The 27986-nt window shown below is 42.8% G+C and overlaps 1 protein-coding gene across 5 annotated transcripts; it reads right to left on the bottom strand.

Annotated features, from left to right (window-relative positions):
- Positions 1–95: 95 nt before the first annotated feature.
- Positions 96–27977, bottom strand: CCP110 (centriolar coiled-coil protein 110). 5 transcript variants are annotated; one of them, XM_063143503.1, is made up of 15 exons: positions 27929–27977; positions 18594–18749; positions 18206–18334; positions 15061–16687; positions 13922–14049; positions 12772–12955; positions 12309–12436; positions 11552–11668; positions 9976–10077; positions 8836–8952; positions 6538–6632; positions 5537–5599; positions 5351–5410; positions 3731–3813; positions 97–1178 (listed from the first exon to the last, which is right to left on the bottom strand). In XM_063143503.1, exons 2-15 carry the CDS (start codon positions 18732–18734, stop codon positions 1126–1128), a joined length of 3027 nt encoding a protein of 1008 aa, XP_062999573.1. In that variant the 5' UTR covers positions 18735–18749; positions 27929–27977; the 3' UTR covers positions 97–1125. The 5 variants fall into 5 exon arrangements, with proteins under 5 accessions (XP_062999575.1, XP_062999573.1, XP_062999572.1 ...); XM_063143502.1 differs by lacking the exon at positions 27929–27977 and adding an exon at positions 25497–25715; XM_063143504.1 differs by lacking the exon at positions 27929–27977 and adding an exon at positions 25497–25715 and having other exon boundaries at positions 98–1178; positions 6553–6632.
- Between the last annotated feature and the right edge of the window lie 9 nt (positions 27978–27986).

The raw sequence follows: 27986 nt of genomic DNA, 5'->3' as shown, positions 1-27986 counted from the left end.
CCAGTCGGCTTTGGGGCGTCTCGGGCTGAGCCGGAACCGCCTAGGATTTGGGGCCTTAGATTCGGGGCCTCGGCCCGAGGCGGTGCACAGCCCTATCTTGCAACATCACTACTGATTTTCCCCCTTTCCTTCTCCTGCCACGTTCTTGCTTCCAGCATAATGTGAAATATCACTTCAAAGATATCATTAGGATTGATTTCATGGTGGTCCAATCAGCACCTCCATCTTATGTCTGGATCAGCAGCCAACAGATCAGACCTTTGACTGGCTTTGGAGCCAATCGGCTTCGGGGAGCCTTGGGCTGAGCCAGAACCGCCTAGGATTTGGGGCCTCGGCAGTTAAATGGGGAGAGTGGGGATAGGGGGCTTTTCTGGGTGCCGGTTGCACAGCCGGTACCCAGGGACTGGGACTGGCTACGCAGCTGGCACCTAGAAAAGTCTGTTGCCTTGGAGGGCCTGAATCTTGCCTCGGTTTCGGCACCAAGGTGAGTCGGGCAACCCCCGAAGCACCCCCAAGGCGAATCGGGGCTGCTTCAGGGGCTCCGAACCGGCCTCTGAGGTGAAGGGGGGGGTCGGTGCACAGCCCTACTGCAAGACTAATAGCATCATCCACAAAATCAGTGGGGCTGAAGACAAAGGTTTCATGTGGTTAAAGCGTAGCAGCCATAAGACACAATCTACACGCAGCTGTCGCTGAATGCTTTCTTTGTGGAAGCACTTTAAATAAATAAACAGAGTGTTACAGACAAGAATTAATGCAGAATATATAAACCGCCCCTTTAAGTGTATTTATTGCACTATAAAAAGTATGGTATCGGTTCAAGTTTGCAAAAACATTTCCCCCAAAAATCAAAAATTCTCCCTGAGGGTGTACAATAGATAATGGTTTCAAGAGTAAGTAAACACCACTCATAAGAAAGTTGAAATATGTGGAATAAACGATTCTTCGGTTTCTTGTGCTGATCATTCTTCTTTTCATGCCACTATCACTCAGAAATCTAAACAAATATCACAAAGTATAAGTTTGCTGATTCAAACCATCGACGTGTGTAACAGCAGGAAGATCTGAAGCAGTGGAGAACACTGCAAACCAAAGCAACCTCTTAGCCCAGTGAATGCTGCCTTCTTAAGTTGTCACAACACTTGGCTTCTTTCTTTGGATTCTTCCTGCATATACTCCTAAAAAGCAAAAGCAAACAGAACCATTTTCTTAGTAAAACGTTACTAATTTAAAGTGCCTGTCATGCATTACAAGCAAGCAATATTAGAGCAGGTGCAGAGAAATTGCTGGTGAATTATGCCTTTACCGAGCGAGCTACAGTTAAGTATTTCTTTCTTTGTTTTATTTATTGCATTTCTAGACCACCCAATAGCCGAAGCTCTCTGAAAATAGTCATAGTTGAAAATAGTAGCTGTATAAATGAACTTCAGAATGTTTGTGGAAAGAAACCAACGTTGTGCAGGTGTATGTAAAAGCATGGCACTGAATAGAAACAACGTTGAAGAACTAGTTTCAGTTTCTCCTACAGCCAAGCATAAGTAGCTTGGAGTAATACTTGAGCCTCACAAAATAAAACAGGTCCATATCAAGAGTGCCTTAACACATAGGATCGGCAGCAAGAGTGTTTGGAACGAGGGTATCCTACGGCGATCCAGGCCATCACATTGGCTGCATTCAGACATTGCGATAAACTATAGTTTATCCTGATGGGAACAGGCCTGCTATTGCATGCTCCCCTCACTTCCTTCCGCTCAGCCGTGCGGCCAACAGCTTTCACTTCCAATTAACCAGTTTGGCTTTATCTCTGAACCCTAAACTATGGTTTGTTGAAGCAAGCCAGCTTCATAATCCACGGTTTGAAGTCGGCTTGCTTCAAACCACAGCTGTTAAGATTAGCCACAGTTTGTCAGGTTCGGACGCGAACAAGCTGTGGTTAACCAAAAAGAGCTGTGGCGGGGGAGAGGGAGGTGCAAAATTTCAGTTTGCCTAGGATTGTTCTTATCATCATAAAGAGCCAAACGCTTAGGTGCAGGAGACGCAACAGAGAGAACGGTAATTGCAAAACAGGCACAGCCCAGATTCTAGCTGCACAGCGTTGAAATCCCAGAAAGCTGCAGAAAGAGTGGATGGTTAAACACATTGCAAGTGAGCTTTCCGGAGTCACAAATGAGCTTCAGCTCACGTTTGAGAATTTCTTCAAAGCCACTGTTAGCTACTGGAGGGGGCGGGGGAGCCTTATCCGTACTTAAGTCTTGGAAACAAAGTTCACCAAGAAAATGATGGGTCTTTTTACTTTTGCCTCTCTCAGAACACGTAGGAGGGACCACAGCCCAGTGGCAGAGTACATGCTTTGCCCGCAGAAGGCCCTGAGTTCAATTCCTGACCAAGGATCTCAAGTAGCAGGCGATGGGAAGGATCCTGGGGGCCCACTACCAGTCAGAGTAGACCAAGGGTACAGAAGCTCTTTCAGCAGGAGGGCTGAGAGTTCCATTTCAAAGGAGCTCTGAGGGCCATTCCAGTGGTGGGCGGGGCCAAATGAAAAAGGGGCGGGGCCAAAATCCCAGCAGACTTTAGCTGAAAGCTCTTACTGCCAGTCACTAAGCCTTGGGGGAGGCATTTCAACCTTTCAGAATGGGTACGAGCCTGCACAAAAGCTAGGACACCATGCAATGATGGGTGCTGGTGGGAAAGGGGATACGGCCTTCCAGGGACCCATGGAGGGCAGGATTTGGCCCCCCAAGCCTGAAGTTCTGCACCCCCGGAATCAACAACATTGAGATCGATGGACAAATAGTCTGACCTGGTTTAAGGCAACTATCTCATGGTTCAAACTCTCACTCCTATGAGTATCAGGGAAACTCATAAAAGAAACAAATATCCTTTTTGTCCAGCTTTTGGCATAAAATTATCCCAGTAGGCCAATGAGTTTGGATCACTTGTGCATGCTTTGCCTATGGGTGTCATTTTCAGGGATAGCTCTTGAAACTGACGAATACAAAAAGGGGGGAAATGCCATGATTAAAAGGTTTTAAAACGCAACCATGTGCAAGATAGATAAAATAAGGGTAAGGTATGGTACAATAATTGAAGTACTTTTTTACCTTCCAAAGTAGTGCTAAGGAGGAATAATAAGCAAGCCACAATGCATATATCTGTAAATCTCTTTCCTGCCTTCTCTTTCACTCTCTTCCTGAATTAATATTAACTGCTTGAATCCCTTCAGTTATGCATGACAGCAAAACAGTACACATGCACAGCATTATTAGTGCCTGTAGCTTTATTTTCTACCTTATGTGTGCATGTGGAGCAATCATGCACAATAATGTTAAGTGAGGAACATGTGTGTGTTTCAGCCAGCGAGTTTTATTTTAAAAAACAAACAAAATCAAAATAGTACTCAGGCACCCCATAAGTTTTAATTGCATGTTATCGATACAAAACTAGAATATATCCCATTTTTCTAAAAAGTTGTGATCTGAAGCTTTTCTAAATGTGACTGTGCTGGAGTGCGCAGGTGGGCTATAATGCAACTTGTCACCTATTCATGCAGTTGGTGATCGCAACTTCTTCTCATTTTTTTTGCCATTAATTCCAGTCAGGGTTAGTATAGCAGAGGTAGAGCTGGTGCAGCAAGAGGGGAAATGTATGCTACGTAAGCCTTTTCTTTTTATGCGAGCAAGTTACTATTTCCTTGTTAAGTGAGATCCAAGCACCCATTTGTTTTACACACCTGGAAGGGCCTTGTTAGACACTCTGCTCTCTGAGGGCTTCTTTCTATTTTGCTCAGCCCCCTTCACTGAGGTCTTAGGGGTTCTAATTGAATATAAAAGGAGTTAATAAGTCACTCACATCCAAGCTAAAACGCCGTTTCCAAACACACACACACACACACACAAAAGGTTCTTTGCCAAAGTATCCCACAGTGATACAATCTGGACTTCTCAAAACACACTATTGTGGAATTCCCATTAATTAGGAATACCGCAAGAGTGTCAGTATTAAACACAACAGATTGATTCATGCCAACCTATGGTTTGGTGATACATGAACAAACCTCATGCATGGGCACTCTCTCCTCCCCACTCCGGTTCTGCTTTAATTAGTAAGTTCTGCATGCATGAGAACTGGTTCTGGGGCTCAACTGGTAAAGCACCAGTTTTGCATGCAAAAGCTCCAAGGTTTAAACCCCAGCATTTCCAGGTACGGCTGGGAAAGACCTGTCAGTAACCATGGAGAGCCACTTCTAGCCATTGTAGACAATACTGAGCTAGATGGACCTTCGGGTTTGACTATGTGTAAGGCAGCTTCCTATGGCTTGGCCAGCAAACTATAGTTTGTGTGATTCTGCTAAACCAGCATTGCAAACCACAGTTTGATCCTGGCTTGCGATCCAAGTCTGGAAATATCCGGTGATTCCAGCTTACTGGTTTGGAGGCCAAGTGAAACTGATTAACAACAGTGTGCAAAGTTGGGGGAGAGAGAGCCTGCAAGTTCAAGAGCCCGTTCATGTCAACACGAAACCATGGCTTGGCATTGCTTGTGAACCAACCCACCAATTAGATTTCACCCACCTTAAAAAATAACCCATTGGTTTCATATACAGCACACTACAGTGCCCACATGATCATTTCCATTTGAAACCAGTTCCATTTGAACTTATGGAAGAAAAAATTGTAATGGAACAAAGACTATATTTGTGGAGGGCTTTAAGAATGCAAATGAAACACAAGCCAATGACTACTAAATATACCACAATAAATGCTAGACATTAAGACTGCCTCAGAAGAGTATTAGCACTTCATATCCTGGAAATATTTGCACTGATTGTCTGGGTTTTTCTTTTAAACTGTCCTCGATTGGAATTACAATGAAGCTAGTATCCCACCTTGGCAGGGCTAAGCTTTCACATTGCAGAGACCATCTCTTCAGGGAGAAACTTTCTGCTTATTACCCTACAACCAGTTAGTCCAATAGAAACTGTTGTCAAGCATCAAATTGTATAAATTTTTCTTTGAGACAAATGTGGCAACACTTTTCAACAGAGGATGTTAGCCTAGATCCTTCAAACCTTCATGTACAGCTTTGAGTGTGCCATTATTAATATTTTTACTTGTAGTTTTTAAAAGCTTTTGTTCTTTGAAAAATATCTCATCACAAATTACTTTCGAAAGCTCAGACCACCCATCCAGCTAAACACAGCTGCAGCCAGATTCTGGTTAGGTGCAGTTTGAAAACCCAACACACAAGCAATCATCAGAGCTAGTGGTGTGGTTTGTTGGATCCTTGCCTGTTCTTTTTTTTAAATCCTGAAAGCTTATTCTTCCACTACTGAAAACAATATTGCTCTTACCCTTGTCTGGAAAGGAGTCTTTGAATAGGAGCATTTTGACCTTGATTTGGCTGAAGAACTCTGTAAAGAAAGATGTCACGCGAACATTAGAATTTTACAACTGTGCAGACAACAACCCGATAGAGCAGGGGAAAATGCAACCGTTACAGAATTCTTCCATTACAAAACAGAACTCTCTTTACAAACCTGTTTTCTGGAGTCTTTTGCTTTACAATTGTTTTTCGATTTGGCATTCCCATTTCAGAAGCTCTAAAGGGGGAAAAAGACACAAGTATATACAAATATGCTTTGGGAAGAAGAAGGAGGAGGAGGAGGAGGAGGAGGAGGAGGAGGAGGAGGCAAGCATCTGATTATACTTCCTATACAAGCTAAATTATGAACATTTCCCCCCTCAAGAATATCTTGAAGTATAAGAATACCAAACAGCAGAGAAGAGATTCTGTGCGTTTAAGGTATGTACTGATTGCTAATAGTCTTGCTGGGGTCAAGAAACAAGGACTCAATGCTGGTATCAAGGTTAACCACAATTAAGGCTAGTCAGGGTTTTCCCTTAAAAGCAGGATATGAAATCTTGGTGTAAAGTAGGTTGCATGTCCTACATTGGCTAGTCTCTGCCAAGGTTAATTGCTGATCAACTAAGACTAACTGGAAATTTGGTTCAGTGAAGGAAGCTCCCAATTTGCTTAGGACAACTAGTAGAGAACCAGCATTTGTCTGCATCCAGCTCAGGGCTGGCTCCAGGTTTTTAGGTGTCCTTGGGCAAGACCCACCCACCCATGCTCCCCCTCCCTCAGTAAAACCAGATAAAGAATAAAAAGCAGAATAAAAGCAGATCAAGAGAAACCATTGAGTGTTCCACATGCTACACACACACACACACAAAGAACAGCCAAACGGTACATTCTTGGGAGATCCAGCCTGGGAGATATCCATGTACTCAGATAATTAGAAAAATCAAAGAAAGCATCAACAAAGAATTTTAGGTTCTAACTATTTTAGTCTTGAATTAATGTAGTCAACATGAATTCAGATACCTGATACACCAATAAGATTAAAAAACAGGAAAATGTTGAAATCTTACCCTGTTTCCCTACCTTTCACAATAAGAACAGTCAAATTTTTAAAAAAAATTGTCTGCCAACCCATCTAGCCATGCAGAGCTGAATATACTGGTGTATTTCCTTTACCGTTTCCCAACGTACTTCATATATTTCTTCCTATCCAGAGACTTCTGTGTAGCTGTAGAAAGTGTCACTCGATCTCTTGGGGCCTTTGCTTTATCCTACACAGAGGACAATTTGAGGTATTAGGTTTACTACTTTTACTTGGGAAAGAATACGCACAATACAATCATAATAAGATCAGATTATGTTCTAGGGGTTGCAATTCTAAAACATACAAAGCGTTAACACCCACTGAACGCAATGGGATGTTTTCCCCCAAGTCAACATGCTTAGGATTGTGCTCTAAGTCAAGTAATTCCCAACGTTGTACATTTTTAGCAACTGGTGTGAACCTCCAAAGAAACCTAATTCCAAAATGCACGTCTCTTTTTTATGCAAAATGTTAATGGCTCAAAAGAATTCAATTGCAGGCTGCTGGAATCAAGAAGGGTTCAGACCCACACCTCTATGTACTGAGATTACACACACACACACACACTTCCTCTGGGGCATAAAAATCTCCCAGAAGCAGAGACAGGATGTTTGATGGCACAAAGATAAGAATATAATTTTTGTGAACCGCCCAGAGAGCTTCGGCTATTGGGCGGTATAAAAATGTAATAAATAAATAAAAATAAATAAATATAAGAAGAGCCCTGTTGGATCAGGCCAAGCGTCCTTCTAGTCCAGCATTCTGTTCACACAGTGGCTGTCGACCAGGGACCCACAAGGAGGACATGGGTGCAACAGCAACCTCCCGCCCATGTTCTTCAGCAACTGGCATATATAGGCTTATCATCATTCCTCAGTGAGCTTGCTTGCAAGTAGAACCTGGGAGTCATGTTTGGGGAGTCCTCCTGTTCAGAGTTCCAGCTACCCAGGCTTTCCAGAATACTCCATTCCATTCCCCTTCCCAATCCCCATTCCGTTTTTCTGTTCCAGCTAGCCACCTGTACCTTATTCCACGATATTTCATTTCATTTCCTTTCTCCATCTCAGTTTTCCATTCGTACCACACACACACACACACACACACACTCTCCAGCAGACACACAGCAATACAGCATTCTGCGATGACTGAGAATGCCAGTCCTCACTGGGATGTTTTAAGGCTGTCTGGGGGTTGTTGTTGTTTTTGCCCACTTAGGTTTTCTTTCCTATTTTGAACTTCTGCAAACCTTGGGTGCCCCCCCAAGCATGCCAGTAACTCCCCTCAATTCGCAGAGCTCCCGTTACGGTGACCACCCTGTTGTCACTCGCCAGGCTGACGGGGTTCTGGAGCACTGAGGATATTGCCTTCCCATGCAGTACAAGGTTTGGGTTTGCACAAGTCATTCCCAACTATTTACTTCATCTGGGTAAATAAGTTACCTGGCATTATTCTCACCTAGGGCTCTACCACTTCGGACTCCAGTTGAGGGCTCATATAATGGAATGGTCCTCCATAAAAAAAAAGGGGGGGCTCTGCAAATAAGAAAACTAGCATGTCAGGGACAAGAGTTTTAGCCTACCCTTTGTGCCAACATGCTAGTTTTCCATGCAGAGGGAATTTGTATATATGGAAGAGTATTCCTTTCTGTGAGCCCCACACTTGCAACCTAAAGAAATGCAGCACAGACACTGATCACTCCAATGAGAACCAGACTCTTGTATGATTGACCCTGTTCAAACAACATGCTAAACCATGATGGTTAAGCGTTTTGAGCTAAACATTATGGCTTAGCGTGTCGTGTGAACCATGACTTCGTGTGCTGTGTGAACCATTCCTAACCACAGTGGCTACATAATCACGGTTTAAACATGCTCACTAATCATTTGCTGCAAAAGAGTTAGCGACGTAACCATGGCTTAGCACGTTGTCTGAATAGGCTCTATCTTTTGCAACACATAGCACACTATGATCTTAGGATCCTAGTAACTCTTGCACAGTTTAAGTGTTATACTGGGGAAATCAAACACTTGGCAATGTTTTAAAAAGCCAACTTGGTCACAAGCATAACATTTACACTGCTTTGATTTAGTAAAAAAAAAGGATTTTCTTATACCGCAAGGATAAAATCTATTAAATAACAGTAATAAGAGCTTATCAGATGTGTTGTGCTCTGTCCCTGGCTGTGAAACATGTACACCACTCTGAGCTCCTTGGAGGAAGGTGAGGAAAGTCTCACTGACATTTCTCACACAGGTGGAAACAGCTGCAGAATTCATGCTTCCACCTGAAATTGACTAATCATTTGGGCACTTTAAGGTCACAAGAAAAATTCACATCTGAGTGTAAGCATTAGTAATTTAATATTTAAACAAAGCACTGCAGCAACGCACCAGCTGCCGGAGCATTTTCTCTTTGCGAACTTCTCGATCATGATGCAGGATGCTCATTCTCTCAGACACTTCTATTTTGAAGAAGATATCATGAATATCATACAGTGCAGCTCGCAGCTGGAGGGGGGAAACCAAACATCTATGAAATGCAATGACAAGTAAATAATTAAAGTAATGTACCTGTAGTACTTCAGAGAAACCACTGGACCCCATACAGATGGGATCTCAAAGGGCTCAAGATGTGCGAATCCAAGAGAAACTGAGGCAGTAGCCCCAAATGAATCAAATTACTCCTTGGACTCCCAGAGGCCCAGATCCTGATACTCATCTGAGCACAAGATGAGGAGATAATCTTGTCTCAGGAAGCTATTCAAGTCTTGAACATTCAGAAGGGAAGAAATATCTACCTAATGGAAGAAACCTCTGATATTTTAAAGATTCAATATAGCCAGGTCAGCAGAGGGGCAATACAGACAGCTCACCGAACCATAGTTAAAAAGAAGCTTGACTATGATTTGATGTAACGTCCAAATTCACAAACCATTGTTTGCAGCCAATAAAAGAGAATCAGGAACCATGGTTTGCAAAACCCACATCAAACCATGGTTCCCAATTCTGGCTTGGGCTAGCCATTGGCAAACTGCCCTAGTTATGTTGATCCACCACTGGAGGCCCCTGCGGCAAGACAAAGGAGTACTAATGGGACAAGCAGGTCCAAACTATGACTTACCTGTCGTACAGCCTCAGATCAGTGTTTGAGTGCTAAACTGTGGCTTGGCATGATATATGTGGAAAGCAAGAAGCAAGTAGGGAAGACACCAATGCAGGAACTGGAAGAGAGGAAACCTCGAGGTAAACAGTAAGGTGTGTGTTGTTGTTGTTGTTGTTTTAAAAAGCCCAACATGTTTCAAGTGATTAAAAAGGAAATCACTTTCTAAAGAGCATTCGGATAACAATGCCTTGATGGAAGATTTTAATTGAAATCAAAATGCATTGGGCCTAATAAATCATATTTTTGTGCACCAAGAGGTTTCTACTCTTTCGGTTCTATGATGTACGTTGAGCCAAAATCTACATTTTAAAAACGTGGATTTCATCAGCATAAACTCGTCATGGCACATGCTCCGGATGATACATCACCTGAGCCACCACTCGCTCTTGCAAGTTAGCATCTTGAGTTGAAACGTTTCCTCTCTTTAACGGAGCTTCTGTCTGGAAGTTTTTTATGAACTCCATAGTATCCTAAAAATACACATCCAACACACACATCTGGCTTAGCACAATGAATTCCACAGCAAGGTTCAAGCAGCTGAGACAATTGCTCCTTCAAAGAAGGCAGTGAAGCTCTTTCACAAAACATCTAGAGTCAACCTGCTTAAATACCACCACCTTTGGTCTCCCAACTGCATCTAGGGAAAAGTCATCTGGACAGCAGTATGGAAATGTTCCCAGGTGCAAGATTACCACTGCAATCCTACACACACTTACCTAGAAGGAAGTCCTGCTAAACACAGCAGAACTTACATCCAAGTAAACATACATCAGATTGTCGGCTTAGGTTCTGTCCAGGGCCTTGTGTATACAGCTCTATATCCTACAGCTACTTTTTAAAATCTCTTGTACTATATCCGTAGCCAAAGCTGCTATAGACAGCTCAAAGGAAGCAAAAAAAAATTACTTAGTTTAAAACAGGGGTGTTGAACTTCCTTCCGCCTGCAGTTTCAGGGCAGGAAGCTTTCAGGGGCTATATACAAGTGGTGTGTGGGGTCAAAATAGCAAAAATACCAGCATATTTCAACTTAAAGCTCTTACTGTCAGTAACTGAGAAATAGGAGAGGCATTTCAACTTTTCACAAAATCCGGAAAAGCACCAAACAATTGCTGGTCAGGGTAATAGGATGGGGTCTGGGGTAGTGACCTTCTGGGGAATCCTGGAAACCGGACTGGGATCCCAGAAGGGCTGGATATGGCTCCTGGGCCTGAGGTTCCACATCCCTGGTTTAAGATTAAAAGACGCCTTTGCACTTTCTCCCCCATTCTGATTTTGTGCTGAAAAGGAACTTAAGAACATAACCAGAGCCCTGCTGGATCTGACCAAGGGTCCATCTAATCCAGCACTCTGTTCACACAGTACACGACCAGCTGCCAACAGGAAAGCCACAAGCGGGACATGAGTGCAACAGCCCTATTGCAGTGGTCAGAAAAAAATGTGCAGCTGCTGTCATGGCAAGCTTCCTGCATTGAGCAGCAGACTGGACTAGATGACCTTCATGACCCTTCCAACACTAAACTTCTGTGATTCTATGACTATGCTAGAGGATGGTGTGCACTGGGTGAGGACCGAGAAAGGGGAAGGGAAAAAATACAAAGGGTGTAAGGAACTTACAGCCGTCCTGATATCGTTGAACTCCAACACCCATCAGTCCAGGCAGCAATGGCCAGGGATGATGGCAGTTGGAAGTCCAGCAAGATGTGGAGGGCCGTATGTTCCTGATCCTTAGTGTAGAGGTTAGAAGGGAAAAAAAGGGGTTGTGCAGGGAACAACAGTTGGGCAGCACAGGGAAGATAAGAAACTCTGCATTCCTGAAAAGGATCCCTGTGTTGGTCAAGTAGCAGCTGTTGCAGATAAAGGAAGGAAAACAGCCTGCTCAGTGTAGATTACATACAAGTGTGCATGTGTGCGACGCAAATTCAGCGGCTGCAGATGGCTCCTTACTTTTACAGTTTGCCGAAGGTGCCTCAATTTTTCTGTTTGCAAGAGTCTTCGAGTTAGAAATCCCTTTGCCAAAGCAGAGATCTTGTTCAATTTCCTTTTCATCTCAGGACTGTACACCTTAAGGAGGAAACAATAATAATATATTTATTTGTTACCCGCCTCTCCCTTTGGATCGAGGTGGGGTACAACACAAATGCAAACACCATAAAATACATATAACTGATTAAAACATTTAAAACGAATACATTATTAAAAGGCATCTTAAAATTCAACTGGGTAGGCCTGCCGGAAGAGATCAGTGTTTATGGCTTTCTTAAATTCCGGAAGACTGTTAAGTTGACAAATCTCTCCCAGCAAGCCATTCCACAAACTGGGAGTGGAAAAAGGAAAATGGCACCACGTAACCAGAATGAAGCTTGTGTTGCGTTCTTTTTGTTTTCTCCATTTCACATTACCTTGCCTTTAACAACAGTAATTGAATGAAATGCAAATAGTCCCATAAAAAATAAACTGCTGTCCTGTTTGCCAAATCTGGAGTTGTAGGCTCTATTATTTACATTTCATGAGAATCACATATGAAAAGAGAAGGAAAAAAACCACTGAAGTAAAAAAGAAATTGAGTAGTTTATGCAGAATACTATTTCTGCGTTAATGAAAGTGCTGTGGATAAATAGCTAATTTTGTGATGGCTGTTTAAAATTTGCTCCTGAAGTACTGCTTTGCACCCAACAGCAACAAAAAGTTTTGGTTTTCCTACCTGAGACCATCTCATTTTACTCCTGCTAATAGATCTGGATGCCGAAACAGATTTTCCACTTGCTGGTGGTTCCCAAAGGTAGAATGGAGATTCAGAGGTCGAACAAGAGACCGCAGCATTGGCAAAACCTATGTTTTAAAAGTTTAAATCATGATTAAGTAAAGGAGCATCCCAAAGAAAAATCTGTGTTCATTGTACTGCTCTCCTTAGTCATAGGGTCCAGGATTCAAATGGCCCAATAACTGTCCCACCAGTATAAATGACCTTAAAAACATTCTTGCCACATACAAGCCCACTGAAATTCAGATCTGTCTTCAAAGAAAAAAAAAACTTTTGTTCTTCAAGATCTCCACGTAGTCTACACAAAAAACTCCATCAATAAATAAGGCGGATCTAAAGACTATGTGATTATTTTAAAATTGGGCTACCTATTAAAATCTATATACATTCCCTCCACTTTTACCAGCACTCTCAGCGTTTGTGCTATGGATCGTTTCCACTCGAGTCAGCACAGATTCCAGCAAGTGAGTGTCACTGATCTTCCTCCATTCCAGATCCATTCTACTGCTAATAGCAATTTGGGGGATTTCCATTTTGGCTACAGCGGTTTTCTCCCCTTTTAATCTCCACTCCTGTTCTTCGATCTCCTGTCGGTTGAAGAAGCCAGAGATTAGATTACCATAAAAATTTGAGAACACCTCTATGAAAATCTTCACTAATAACATCCTAAGTATTTGCAACCCAGTTGGTCTGTCCACATTCAGTGGCGGCCCCACCCTTGTGGAATCCCCATCCATGAAAACACCGCTGACCCCCTCTCAGGGAGCCCTAAAGATATTTATTCTGCCAAGCTTTTTATTGATCTTTCTGGTTTTCTATAGGTAATTTTACCTGATGCTGGTTTTACTACATTTATTCATTCCATTATTCTATTGCTGGAGCCACTAAGCCAGCCTTTCTCAACCTGGGGCGCTCCAGATGTGTTGGACTGCATCTCCCAGAATGCCCCAGCCAGCTGGCTGGGGCATTCTGGGAGTTGTAGTCCAACACATCTGGAGCGCCCCAGGTTGAGAAAGGCTGCACTAAGCTGTAACAGTACTGCAACAATTCTGCAGGCCACATGCTCCTCCTGAGGAAAACCACACTCAAACCCATTCCCCTTCCATGTTCCTGGCGACCTGCAGTCTCTCCACTTGCCAATGCAGAAATGGTTAGGCTGAGATATGCTGACTGCAGTAATTGCCTGCCTCTTGCTGGAAGAACAATTCCCAACTGCTTCTCTTGCCATTTGAAGACAACTCGGCAAGCGTACATTAATTATGCTGCATCCTCCTGGGAAGCCATCTTGCTACTAAAATAGTCGATCGACCTGGCCTGATGTTTATTTTGCAGTGTTTGCACGAAGGGGGTGCTTGCTCTCTCTAGAAGCTAATACACAAGCTTAACTTTTGTTCACAACCGGGTCTGTCGGTTCTCCCCCTCATCCACCCGAAACTGCTCTTGATTCATATTTGTGGCTAGTTTGGATGCAATACCATGAGGCAAAAACGTCAACAGGTTGCCCTGCCCAAGGTTAAAGGTCTCCAATTAGATATTTCATCTTGACCTCTTACCTTGTGCAGCCTCTCCTGTTCTCTCTCTTGCTCAGCTATCAACAATGAGAGTTGCTGAGCATGCTGTTCTTCAAGTCTCTTCCTCAGTTCCTCAAAGGCCAGCATTTTCTGTTTTAAAGTCTCCCCTTCTGCAAAAAAAAACCCCCAGAACAAATACAGATATATTAAGATCATTACATCAAGTTTCTGAAGTAGTTTCTCCTATCTGAAGGCTCTTCATTAAAAAATAATTATTAAGAATTGCCACTTGGTAGCTATCAAAGATGGACAGATTAACAGGAACATCAGAACCATCTTACTTGAATTAGCCCTCAGAAAATGCCTCCCTGACACATTTAGTCAGTACTACTCTAAAGCTGCCATAAAGCTGGATGAAGACAGATAAAAGGAAATACTTCTTCACACAGTGTATAGTTAAACGATGGAAATCTCTACTACAAGATGATGTAGCGATGGCTTTTGGTTTTAAAAGAAGATTGGACAAATTCATGGAGAATATGACTATCAATAGCTTTTAAGCATTTTGGCTAGATGTTACCTCTGGTATCAAAGGCAGTTATGCCTCTGTATAGCAATTGCTGGGGAACACAAGCAGGAGGGTGCTATTGCACTCTTGTTCTACTTGGGAGTTTCCCACAGGCAGCTGATTGGCCATTGTACAAACAGAAAGTTGGACTAAATGAACTCTTAGTCCGATCCAGAATGGGTCTTCTTATGTTCAATCCTATATGAATTTACTTGGAACGTTATACTATTAAAGGGTCCAGCATCCTTGGTCCCCTGCAGAGCCCAGTGGTGCTGATGGTGGCCCTGGATCCTCCACTCCATGCAGTGGGTACCTACGAGACTTCATTTTAAGTATTTGACAATGCCTGACATAGCACTCCTCTTGGCATCATGGGAAATTTAAAAGCATAAGCTTCCTAGATGGTCTGCTGCTACAACCAGGTTAGTTTGCAGACAGAGGGAGCCAGTTACATAGGAGTGGCCCACTAGAAAACACTATGCTGAGGGGGGGCCTGACCCTGGAGCTGGCCTTACCTACCAACACGTTGGCTGAGGCAATACCAATGACCCCCTGAACATTTCATAATCTTAACTAACTCAACACAGGCTAAGCGGAGCATGACTTCTCTCACCACTGACACTTCTTTCTGGCGTCTCACTCTTGGAACCAAATCCAGACCCCGCTGGGCACTTTTGATCATACAGCCATCGCCTCTCTTGCACGCTGGTTTCTGCCGCTACAACACAAGGCATGTTTTCCTTCTGTGCGCTATCCGTGTCCAGCTCAAGCCTACGTTTTACCTTTTCGAACCCGTTTTCTAAAATCTGCTCATTCCCAAGGGACACGTTTGGGGTATCCATCTGTTGCTGATTCTGTGTTTGTATTAGTAAGGGAGACGGGCTGTCGACATCGTATGATTTATTGAGCTCTGTGGGTGCATTACATTTGGCTCTGTCCAGTAGGCTGGTTTGCTTGGCTCCAGTGACCTTTGCTTTGTTTTGCATTATAATGGGACAGCTGACTGCGTATGTTTCCCGAAGGCTTGGATCTGAAAGGCAGGGATTTGATGCCCTTTTGCCTTCAAACATCAAATCCACCTCTTCCGTGGCACTGACTGGGAACCTTCTGTTCTCTCGCTGACCAATCGAAAACTGGCACACTTGATTCCGTTTTTCAATCACCAATTCATCACAGATATCTGAAGAGCTCTTGCGAAAAACATGAATTTTGCTGGGGGAGGTGGGAGCAAAGTCTGCAGTCAGTTTTGGCACAGGGTCAGATGCAGTTTGTCTGTCGCCAGCATCTTGAGCGATCAAATCCACAGCTCTTCCCTTTTCTTTCGGGCTTAATTCAAAGGCATTCACAGGGTTGTTAATGACGATGTGCCCCATTGAAGAAGGCCTCGGGCGTCTTCTGTGAATTTTGGGGCTCATACTCAGCTCTGGACTGGGTAATTTGGAATAAGAACCCGTGAAACTTCGGAGAATGCTACTGTCATGTTCAAAGAAAGAGGTGTTTTTGAAGTCTTCATCTGAATCCAAAACAGGTGGTGTTCCAGATCTCATAGGTATATCCACTTTAGAAAAACTGGGTGATGCTACACTTGAATTATTTTTGGAGACTGAGGTACTTTGCAGAGAAGTATTCGATTTTGTAAGGCCCGATTTATCAGGTGCTACAGCCATACAACTTCTGCCTGTTAACTTTCCTCTCTCTCTCACAGCGTCGCTCGTTTTAACGGCATCATTTTCTTTGTCTGAGTGGCTTTCGCTACCACTTCTCCTTGAATTACTCCGCATGCTACGCCTGGTTTGTTCTCTCTGTATGTACTCCCTGGATTTTTTTAAGAGGTTCTGAAGACTCATCATGTAAGGATCTGGGCTTTCCACATCAGCTGATACCATCTCAATGCTCTCTTTCTTTTCAGTCTCATTCAAAGGAGACATGTTTATTGGATTGGAAGATGCACCTTCTGGGCAAACTCTCTTTTCAAAAAAGCTACAGCAAGTGTCCTTTGGTTTATGGGGGACAAACTGTTCAGTACCACCGAGGGAGTCCCCACTTGATACAACTTGTGTATCTGCCGGCTTAACATCCGGAGTCCTTTTAGGTTCCGTCAACACACCAAGAGCAGTAGAACTTGGCAAAACACTGCTTGATTGCATCCCAAAGCCATTCACCATTTTGGATTTTAAATCCAAATGAATATTCTCTGTCTCAGACTGATCTAAAGCACTTTGACTGGACAGTTTCTTCATCTACATGGGGGGAAAAAGGTTTAGAGTGCTGACACATTAGAAGATAAAGACAGGTTACTAGAAAAAGTGCAAAAATGTAAGCAACAGGCATACGGGCCAAGATCCAAACTACAGAGGTTATTAGGATTCTTGGAACAGCAGTTTACCTATTCCACCACTCGAAAAACAAAGCATGGTAAAATAGCTTTTAGAGCCAAGGACAATGTCTGGTTTTGTGCCAGCTGGTAAAAAAAAAAATCTCATTGATTATGCACAAGGCTTTAAGCACATTTATAACAGCTCTCTGATTTCCATAATTCAGATCAATCGACCTGCTCCCTTAGCACATAAAAGCAATTTCAATGGCAGATGTGATCATCAAATCCCTTGGACTTGTCTTGTCAAAATTACACACATGCACACACACACAAATTGATAAATGTATTTGCTTGTCTATCCTCCAGTGCTTTGTGTAAGTGTATAGCTGTTATCTGCCAAAGCCTGGTAGGCTATAACAAAGAAACAGCATACGCTAATCAGCCAACCTGATCTTTAGTATTGTGCACTGTTGCAAGCCTTAATGAAGACAATTAGATGGCTGGGAGCTGAGGAATGACTGTTAAAAATACAGTGTATTAACTGTATGGTGTCTAGAAGAAAGCCAACTGATTAGTAGTTTATTCTCGGCACAGGCTCCTGCCATCATGTTTTTCAAATCCCAAGCCAGGTGATGGTTGCTAAGCACACACTAATAAACATAGCAAGTAATTGAATAGCTCATGTTTGTCCCCTATTATTATTCTAAGTCAACAAGCTGAACAGTGTCCAGTAAGCAAGTGAGCTAAACCAAGCAATATAGAGTTTTGCTATAAGCCAAAAGACTCTTTTATTGCGCCATCAAGGGCTTTGAAAACCTTATTCATGGCAGCTAGTTAGTAAAAGTGCCTTTCTTTCAAGAGAATTTCTGTCAATAGCTTTATATTCCTAGTACTGGGGGACCAGATATGCAGACCCCAAAAGAGATAGCTGGGTCAGTCTGTTACAGCAAACACAACAAAATGATGCCCGTTGTGGCATACATTTTTGTGGATCAGAGCCCGCTTCATTAATCTTGCTCTAGTCGACGAAACCTTATGCCCCAGTTAGGTCCTTAAGGTGCCACCAGATTCTTGTGTTAAGATATACAGGAGAAATAGATATGCATCAAATGTTGAGGTTCAACAAGTTTTCAGAAATCTTAGTTGCGGTGCATCTCTTGCATAGAAACCGCAATAATCTGTGCTCAATATTTATAGTATGCTAACAGTTTAATCCTGACCATGTTTACTTGGAAGTCCAAGTAACTGTGTTCTCTAACCACTAAACTGGTAAGTCACTTTATTTACTGTAACATGTCACCAGGGCTATTCAATATAAAAGTTACCAGAGAGATCATAGTGCTACACAACAGCAAATAGAATATATATTTTTTTAAAATTGCTTCCAGCTGCTCCTTTGTTGTAGTAACTACCTATTCAGACGGGCCTCTCTCAATCTCACCTGCACATTTTCCACAATCTCCTGAACGCGATTCAACAAAATTATTTTCCTGGAGTTCTGTCGCCAGCGTTCTAAGTCCACGGCTTTTTGTCTGTCTTCTTGTAGCTCCTTTTTTCTCTCAAGAGTAAGCTGTAAGACAAAGGCGGGGTGTGGGGGGATTTACTTACTAGAGTCCTGTCCTGTCATGGTCTTTTGTGTGGGACTATGAAGGGTTTCTAGTATGGATATCCTTAATTTAATTCTTAATTGGCAGTGGTAAACAAAAAGGGTATTTACTCCAAAATGTAAGAATGGTTATAACATACCTATACCAAGGTTACTAATGCAATCCAGGTTAACTGTTTTCCATTTTAGTATACAATATTTTGAAGTGACAGAGACATCTTACCAGAGGAGAAAGTACAGGAACACCATTGAAATGAATAAAAGAAATATTTTTGTGCTCAGCAAGTGGAGACGTTCCTCTTTGTGTTGACTCTCCTTGGATCCTAGCAAGCTGCTTCTTGCAAAACTGCTCATAGTCTTCCATCTTAATTAAATTGGGCTGCACAGAGAGAGAGAGAGAGAGAGAGAGAGAATATGATTGTTCCTCAAATAATAAATTCAGCAATAAGCTTCAGACTAACAACACATATAGTTGCCATGTTCTTTCCGTCTTTGCCTTTCCAATTAACATTACAGCTACCCTGAGCAAACTTGTGCTACTAGGCATGGCCCATAGAACTGTAATCTTTCTTTAAAGCTAAGGGAAGGATGCAACAAAACTCCACTAGGATTATAAAACGGACTTTTAAGTACCAGAAAGGCAGACTCTGAATTCTATATATCGCACATGGCTTCAAATACATTGGCTACATTTGGATGTAATGGTAAGCCAGAATTTTGGAGAATCCTGCCTTACTATGGATGAGTTATATGGTAGTTGCTAAACTAGCCAGGAATGCAAGACATAGCATGTCATGCAAACCAAAGTTCCTGGCTTACTGCTCCCAAACAAGCCAGGATTCATAAACCAAGAAGCTAGTTTGCAATCATGGCTTGTAAGGGTAGCATCAAGCCAGGATTCTCCAGTTCAGACATCACACTATTCCTGATTAGTTAAGCCACTCTGACTAGTTGAAGAGGACAAGCAGAAGCAAATGGGCTGCATGCAGCTCATTCACAGAAAGCCAAGACTCTCTAGAACTCTGACTTACTGTTGCATCTAAACATGCCCACTCTGTCCATGCTGTATATAAATAATGTGGATGGCTATGATGACTTAGCAATCTATATAGAAATTGCCCTCTCCTCTAATAAACCTCCTATATCCATATACCAAACATAATCTATCCATTCCCAATGAAAGACTCTTAAAACCTGTTCAACTAATCAATTAACAGAGCCATTTCATTTGAATGCATATGGCAGGCTGTCAAAGAAGAAGGGGTTGAATTTAAAAGATGGGGCTCAGGGATGTTGCAATTTCAGCTCTACGGTGTCTAATGACACCCCACTTCCCCATGCCTACCCACTTTTATGAAATCAAAGCAGCAGTCAAAGTCCTGTCTGAAAAGCCCCACTACCACCAACTAAGGGCACAAGCCTATGCATGGATGGCTGACAGATGCTGTGAGTTGAAAGAGTTTTTCTGTCTAAACATACAAAGGCCTGTGCCCTAAAGCGGGGGTGAGGAAATGTTTGCAGGGGTACAGATGATATTAGTGATCAGGGCCATACCCCGACATCATTCAGTCCCCAGTCGAAGTGGAGCTTCTCCACCCAATGCCTTGGCCGTGGACCTAGATTCGCTGTGGGTCAACTTTCCCCACTAGGCTAGTGGGAGAGGGCCTTCTCGGTGGCTGCTCCAGTGCTCTGGAACTCTCTTCCCGGGGAAGCTAGGCTGACTCCCTCCTTGATGGGCTTTCGGAAGCAAGCTAAAACTTTTTTGTTCCAGCAGGCCTTTGGAGAATAATCTGGCCCTCCATCTATGTTAATGTCTTATAATTTTGTTGTGTATTTTAAACTATGTTTTTCCCCCCAATGTACGTTTTAAACTTTGTAAGGCCGCCTTGAGGCCCAGCAATGGGCAAAAGGCGGGATACAAATAAATATAATAATAATAATTATAGGCTAGAGAAGTGTACCTCCACCTGGCCCCTTGGCTTTCTCCCATTGGGGAAGACAAGGGGATTCTTTCCCCCACTCCTCTAAAGGCTCACCCAGGCTCCAAGACCAAATGTTGGCTGGGGAATGCTGAAGTAGGAAATTTTTCTGGCTAAACATGCACATGATTGCACCCTTAATGAATGTGCAGGCTTGCATGGGACTGGCAATACCTGTTTGCATACTGTAGCTGGATTCTTACATGCAAAATGTATTTTAAGGAGCGTTTTCCGTTGAGAAAATAAAAGTGTCATCTATCAGAGCAGCAAGTTTGGAAGGCATTAATATGGGGAGATAATAATGACCAAAGCATGCCCCCAAAAAAGTCAAAAGCAGCTAAAGCTAATTACTCTTTAAAACAAAAAAGGAAAAGGGAGAGTTACTGCTGTTAGACATTTCTGATGCACTCTGTTAATCTCATCTAGTTCCAAGACACAAAACATAAAGGGGAAGAACCATAACTCAGTGATGGAGAACATGCTTTGCAGAAATTCCCACATTCAGTCTCTGGCAACTCCAGTTAATGAAGGATCAGGGAGCAAGTGACGGCAAAGACCTCTTCTGGAGACCTATTACCAGTCATAGTAAACAGTACCTGGAACAGTCTGACCTAGTATGAGGCAGCTTTTTATGTCAATGGTCTTTGTCAGTTTAACTGCAACTCCCATCAGCCATAGCAAGCATAGTTAGTGCTGAGCGATGATGAAATTTGTGATCCAGCAACATCTGCAGGGCCACACATCCCCCATGCCGGCTTTGACCAGTACTACTCTGCTGTTGCAGTCACTAGTAAATTCCAGTGAAAGGCAGCACTCTGGAATTGCAGCTTCTTCTACAAAGTGCAAAGGAACGGAAACATTTGAAATAATGGATGTCTGTAATTATCTGATGGACTGGTGTTCCTGAATAGGGGAATGCCTCTCAGAAAGGGAATCAGTGAGGGAACACGCTAAGCAGAATTCAGCAAAGTTATTTCTGGGAATGAAGACAACGCCAAGATCAGTCACTTCAAGCAACATTATAAATATTATTATAAATATTATTCTTTCTAAACCCGCAATGTGCTTCTCAAACTGCATTTTGTTCTTCATCACACACAGCCAAATCCTGTAGCAGATCACTATTATTCCCGGTTTACTGATAGAAAGACTGAGAGACAGGAACTTTCTCAAGGCCACACAATGAGGGCTATTCCGCAAATTATGCAAATATGCCTTAACCTGTCATGTGCAATGGCCACAAGTGTGTGTGTTTCACTCTAGCCACGTCGTATAAATCAGCAGTAGGCCAGGATAGCATTTCAACAGGTGTCCTAGGTCAGTAGTGGCCAGGCTTCAGGCTTATGAGATCTTGTTTTTTTAAAAAAAATTAGAATCCTGAGACCTACACTAGTCCAGAACACACAAACTTAGAATTAAAGAATTGTGAGCCCAGAACTTTGTGTTGAATACTGCAACTGAGTGGGGCTTATAGTACATCCACACAAAAATCCACTGTTTTCTTCATTTTGGTAATATAACTGGGGTGGGGTAGAAAGAGAGAAAAGTCATTTTGCTGATGCTACTGTTGAACAATTGGGAATCACAAATCCTTGCTTTTTCATTGCAACTTACCCGAGATCTACCAGCAACACAGATCTACTTTCTGCCCTCCTGTGTTTTAGGTTAACTTCCATACCAAGATAGCTCAAATATTCAAGAGGTATCCACAATCTCTTAAGAAAGCACTGATTAAACAAGATCTGTCAACTCAATGATTTTTTTTAAGGTTACCAATTGTATTGCTTGCAACCAAATGATCAACTAACCATTCAGCATCTTAAAAACAGCAAGCTCTTGAAACAAACCATTTACTAAAGGCAACTATTTATTCTAATTAACACGCAATTGAATTATTATCATTTCTATCCTGCTTTTAGAGAAATAAATCCTTCTAAACTGGCTTACAAAATGCACACTACACAATAATAAAATCACAATAAGACAATATAAGACATTAAAACTTTTCAGGATCCTTCCCACTGGCAGATAGTTCTATTATTTACTATAAAACAGCACACCATTTAGATCAAGAGACATACAGGATCTGAACAGCAACCACATCTGCGCTCTGTGCTGACATCTTTTGTCAATACAAAGATCAGAGGCCACCAGTGAGGGAGGAAGCAGCAGCCAGGCACCTCTCCATCGTGCCTGGGTCCAGCTGAGAGCCCCCTCCCTCCTGCTTCCAACTGTCACTGCAGAGGCCACCAATGAGGGAGGAAGCAGCAGCCAGGCACCTCTCCATTGTGCCTGGGTCCAGCTGAGAGCCCCCTCCCTCCTCCTACCAACTGTCTCTGCAGAGGCCACCAGTGAGGGTGGAAGCAGCAGCCAGGCATCTCTCCATCGTGCCTGGGTCCAGCTCCAGCTGAGAGCCCCCTCCCTCCTGCTGCCAACTGTCAACTGTAACTGCTGAACTTTGCAACTAAGATTGTAGTGCCCGAATTTCCTTTCCTTTCCCCCCTCCTCCTCCCTCCCAATCCCCTTTCCTTTTGTGTCATGTCTTTTAGATTGTAAACCTGTGGGCAGGGACTGTCAAGAAATACTTTTGTAAGCTGCCGTGAGAGCCTTTTTTGGCTGAATGGCGGCATAAAAATGCTTAAATAAATAAAATAAAAATAAATCATAAGATAGCGATCTCCAAATATTTGAAGGGCTGTCAAATAGATGATGGAGCTAAGCTGTTTTCTGCTGCCAGAGGATTGGATCCAAACCAACAGCTTCAAATTACAAGAAAGGGGATTTTGACTGAATGTTAAGAAGACATTCCTGTTCAACGGCTGTTCAACAGTGGCACAACTGCCTCAGAAGAAGGTGAGCTCTCCCTTAGTAGTTTTCAAACAGAGGCTGGATAGACACCTATCATGGATGCTGTAGCGTAGTCAGGGGGTCTGACTAGATGACCTTTGATGTATCTTCAAACTCTATTATTCTATAGTCCCAATAAAGGACACATAATCTGGCCAGAATAATTAATCGGTTTACCAATTCATGTTTTCATTCCAACCGTTATCCCATATCACATAGGAATCTGTCAAGGAGTACTGTTTTATTCCTTTGTTCACTGCTCCAGAATCTACTTTAGATATGGAGCTGTATATAAATATTGTAAATAAATAAGGGGAAAAAATCCCCACCACAAATTGCAGGGCAGGTAGGAGCCAAAAGTTTTCACTAGCAACAGCTGAAGCCCCCAAAACAGTAGCTACGCTATATCTTAATCCATATCCACCTATAATAGGGAGAGGCAGCCCAGTGCTTCCAGATATCTTGGACTACAACTCCCATAATCTCTAACCACTGGCAATGCTCGCTGGGGCTGATGGGAGTTGCAATCCAAAACATCTGAAGGGCACTAGGTTGCTATGCCCTAGACTACAGTCTTCCCAACAAGACAGTTTCTCTGCCTTTTTGAACTTCACACATACCCTTTATAAATTTAACTCTGCGTTCTGATCTCCCAGCACCATCTGTTCCCTAGCAGAGAATGCAAAGTTTCTTGTGAGCACACCACGTTGCGAACTAGGGCAATAAGCCAACCCTGGCATTAGAAACAGGGAAAGAACCAGGCATCTCTGACCCTTGCTTTTAAAGATGCACTGGTTTAAAATGTTTGAATTAGTTTTATGTACTTTATGGTGTTTTTAATTGTGTTGTACCCCGCCTCGATCCAGAGGGAGAGGCGGGTAACAAATTATTATTATTATTATTATTATTATTATTATTATTGCTAAAAACTACACACAGATAAAGACCATTAGAACAAAGAAGCAAATCAGTTTGGGATGAGTAGTTAAGTCAAATCACCACCTACACACATATGCAAATCCACTATCAGACTGCATCCTATGCACACTTACCTGGGAGTAAACCCCACTCAATTCAGTGGGCCTTACTTCTAAGGAGAATATAGGATTGTACCATTTAACCAACCCACCTGTATCTTCACCAGAGGGGGAAGAAGGCTCCACTTGCTTCAGAACCCAACCTTGCCCTAGAACTTTTCAGCACCCTTCCAGGTGCTATAAACATGCAGTCACGCAAAAGACCCAACTCACAGTTTGAGCTCCAATGTATTAAGGAAAAAATGGTCGCTGTTAATATTTACATCCCTCTTTTCTATTAAAAACAAAGCGGCTTGCAGCAAAACCAAGAAAATACAACAAGACTACAATAATAATAATAATAATAATAATAATGTTTAAAAACAAAAAATCAGTAATAAAAATGAAATACTAGAAATTATACTATCAACAAACAGCAGTGTAAACACCAAACGTTTTGCAAGCAGTTTCCTGGCGCTTCTCTTGTTGCAAATTCGAGACTCTTACTATCTCAACTCCAATTAAATAAAATACTCATCAACACACACACCCCAAATCCCTCTCCCTCAGGTTGCCAACTCCTGAACGAGCCCCTGTAGCTGTGCCTTTAACAGCAGAGGTTTGCCCTACAGCCCAGAGCAGAAGATGGCTGCATATTTTTTGCTTCTTTTTAAATTTTGTTTTAACTGTTTTATTCTGTTTTTATTTTCATTTTACCTTGTACACCGCTCTGAATTTTTTTCAATGAGGAGCGGTATATAAATATTCTAAATAAATAAATAAATATTATGGGGCAGTTGTATTTCAATGAATAATTGTAGCAATTGTTTTAAAATGCATACGGTTTAATTCCATTGTAAGTCGCCCTTAGTTTTCTTTTGATAAAAGCATCTAAGAAATTAATACATCATCATCATCATGTTGAGATAGATTTCTCTCTCTCTCTCTCTCTCTCTCTCTCTATATATATATATATTAATAATAATAAGATTACACATCTAAATCCATCTTAAATTATGGGCTACCTCTAAGGGTAGAACTAACATATATTTTAGGATGATGATTAAATCTATGCACTACTTCTCACCACAAATAACAGCCTCGAAGCAACTTACACACACAATACAGTGTTGTTAAGACTTTGCTTGACAAAACGTTGGCAGTCGTGCTTGTGCGTGTATTTATTTTTTAAAAAACACCACAATCCTTGATATATAGACGATAAAAAACAAAGACATTAAAATATGCTTAACAAAGAGAGAGAGAAGCGGATCGTTTGTTCACCTGCCGTTTTCTGCGGACCAAACCCTTGTCAGAGTTGCACAGGAGCGGGCCAACGTGGGTCTATTCCCGGTCAGTTGGCAACACTCCTGCCTCGTGAGGAGAAACTGGCGCCTTCGGCACCGCCCTGCACCGAAGAGGCCTTTCCCTCAGGCGACTCTCCCCGTTCTCCTGGAGCCCTCAGTCAGCGCAACCTGCGCGCCTTCCACGCGCCTTTCTGCGCTTCTCCCCGCGCGGGACGCGCTCCTGCCCGGCGCGGCCCAGCCCCTGGCAACGCTAACCCGGCCCTCCGCCCCGAGACAAACCCGCCTTCCAGCTTCCCTCACAGCGCTTCCGGAAGGAGGGGAAAGAAAACCATTGCAACCGCCGCCGCCGCCACCACCAACGGCGTCTCTAGGTTACCAAACAGAAACACTACGAACCCCAGAATGCCAAGCGCCTTGGGCTTCTGTGCGCGTTGCATGCTGGGAGTTGTGGTTTACAGCTCGCTAAATTTTAGCTTTCAATGGCCTGGTTCAGACAATACGCTCAACCATGCTGCCTGAACATTTGCGAACTACAAGTTAAATCGCAGGTTTTAAAGCTCAGCTAAAAACTTTTCTTTTTTCTAAAGCTTTTAAAACTTGATTTTGATCTGACTTTTATACTGTTAGTTTTACTCTACCCTGTGCCTGTTTGGTGCATTCTCTTCCCCTTCTTATTGTTTTATTATGATTCTATTAGAAGGTAAGCCTATGCGGCAGGGTTTTGCTATTTTATTGTTTTACTCTGTACAGCACCATGTACACTGATGGTGCTATATAAATAAATAAATAATAATAACCAGTACACTGATGGTGCTATAATAATAATAACCTTTGAGTTTTAGTCCTACAGCCAGTGGAGGCTGATGGCTCCGATTTCGGTGGGGCTGTGAATTTATTTATTTATAATATATACCGCTCCCCATTGAAAATTTCCGAGCGGTGTACAAGATAAAATAAAATAAAAACAAGATAAAACACTTTAAAATAGATTTTAAAAGATGCAAAATGTACAGTAAAACGTGGCTAGTCATTAAGGAAAGGCTTCCTGGAATAATGACGTTTTCAGGAGGCGCTGAAAGGAATACAAAGTTGGCGCCTTCCTGACCTCCAGAGGCAGGGAATTCCATAGGAGGGGGGCTGTGAATCCGTGCTGGGTTGCAGTCAGAACCAGCCAGAACTCTAAAGGAGCTACCTGAGGTGCTGAACCCAATCTCCAAAACAGGGTCAGCCCCTTGGGTGGCTCCTTTAGAGTACTGGCTGGTTCTGACTCAAATCCAGAATGGATTCACAGCCCCACCGAAATTGGAGCCACCAGCCTCCTCTGCCTACAGCCCTGGAAGCTTTAATTTCCTTCATTTTAATCCATCTTCAGAAGGGTGGCCATGTTGCAGTGAAAACAGCAAGGAGTCTTGTGGAACCTCTTTTTATAAGTGCTTAACTTTATTTCTTGAATATATTCATAGCTCATAATTCTATTTGTATGTTCAACGTGGTTCACTATAAGAATCTAAAAACAATCATAAAAGATGTGTGAACAGATAAAACACTATAATATAGTCATAAAAATCATAAGCCAACAGCAATAAAACAATGTTCAGCAGCAATAAAACTCATATGCAGTCATGAAAAACTGAAAACTGTTTATCTGGTGTCTGAAGGAATATAATATAGACACCAGGCTATATAAGAGTGATAACAGGGTTCAAAAAGCAGGGTTCTGTCAGGGGCACCTTTTGGCAAAGTCCTTCCACAACTTGACAAACTCAGCCTATTGCTTCAGCTACATTTTTGTGGCTTTATGGTTCGATTTAGTCTCAAGGTTTTAAAGGAGATCCTTTAAGCGATGCTGTTTTATGGGGTTTTGTTATGCTGCGATTTCGTTGCTTTTCAAAATTGTTACGTAATGTCTTTATCATCGCTTCAGAATTTTGCAAGCTGCCTTATGAGGAGAAGTTATCAGTGGAAGCCGGTGGCTCAGAATTCAGTGGGGCTGTGAATCCCTTCTGGGTTTCAATCAGAACCAGCCAGAACTCTCAAAGAGCAGAACCTATTTTGGGGATAGGCTTCAGCACCTTGAACAGCTCCTGTTAACGTTCTGGCTGAAACCCAGATTGGGTTCACAGCCCCACCGAAATCGGAGCCACCAGCCTCCACTGGACATTCTCCTATAAAGCGGGATGATGACGAGATGATGAAGCCCAGTTCGGCTTCTGATTGGTTGGGTGGACACAGGTTACCGGCCACTTAGGGGTTGGGCCGGGAGCTTAAGCTGCACCCCCCCCTAACCCGCCTCTATCCCAAATCCTAGATTTCTATTGGCTGACAGCAGCCGGCTGCTGGGCGGCGATTGGTTAGGAGCCGCACCCCACACGAGGCCGATTGTGTGGTCACGGGCAAGGTGACAGTTACCTGCCAGTGGGCGAGCGGTGCCAGGGGGGAGGGGCGCGGGGCGCTTTCCCCTCAGCCG

The sequence above is a fragment of the Elgaria multicarinata genome, chromosome 17 (assembly GCF_023053635.1).
Source record: "Elgaria multicarinata webbii isolate HBS135686 ecotype San Diego chromosome 17, rElgMul1.1.pri, whole genome shotgun sequence".
NCBI classification, from domain to species: Eukaryota; Metazoa; Chordata; class Lepidosauria; order Squamata; family Anguidae; genus Elgaria; species Elgaria multicarinata.
Note: the sequence above shows the minus strand (reverse complement) of the source record. Positions and strands in the feature narration are given on the sequence as shown.

What these genes read in the sequence shown, in the direction of transcription:
- CCP110 (XM_063143503.1), bottom strand. Translation starts at nt 18,734, where the DNA reads ATGGAAGACTATGAGCAGTTTTGCAAGAAGCAGCTTGCTAGGATCCAA. An exon ending in TTCCTGTACTTTCTCCTCTG is followed by an intron (nt 18,335 to 18,593) that starts GTAAGATGTCTC and finishes TTTGTCTTACAG; the next exon opens with CTTACTCTTGAGAGAAAAAA. An exon ending in ATGAAGTACGTTGGGAAACG is followed by an intron (nt 5,600 to 6,537) that starts GTAAAGGAAATA and finishes TTCCCCCTTTAG; the next exon opens with AGCTTCTGAAATGGGAATGC.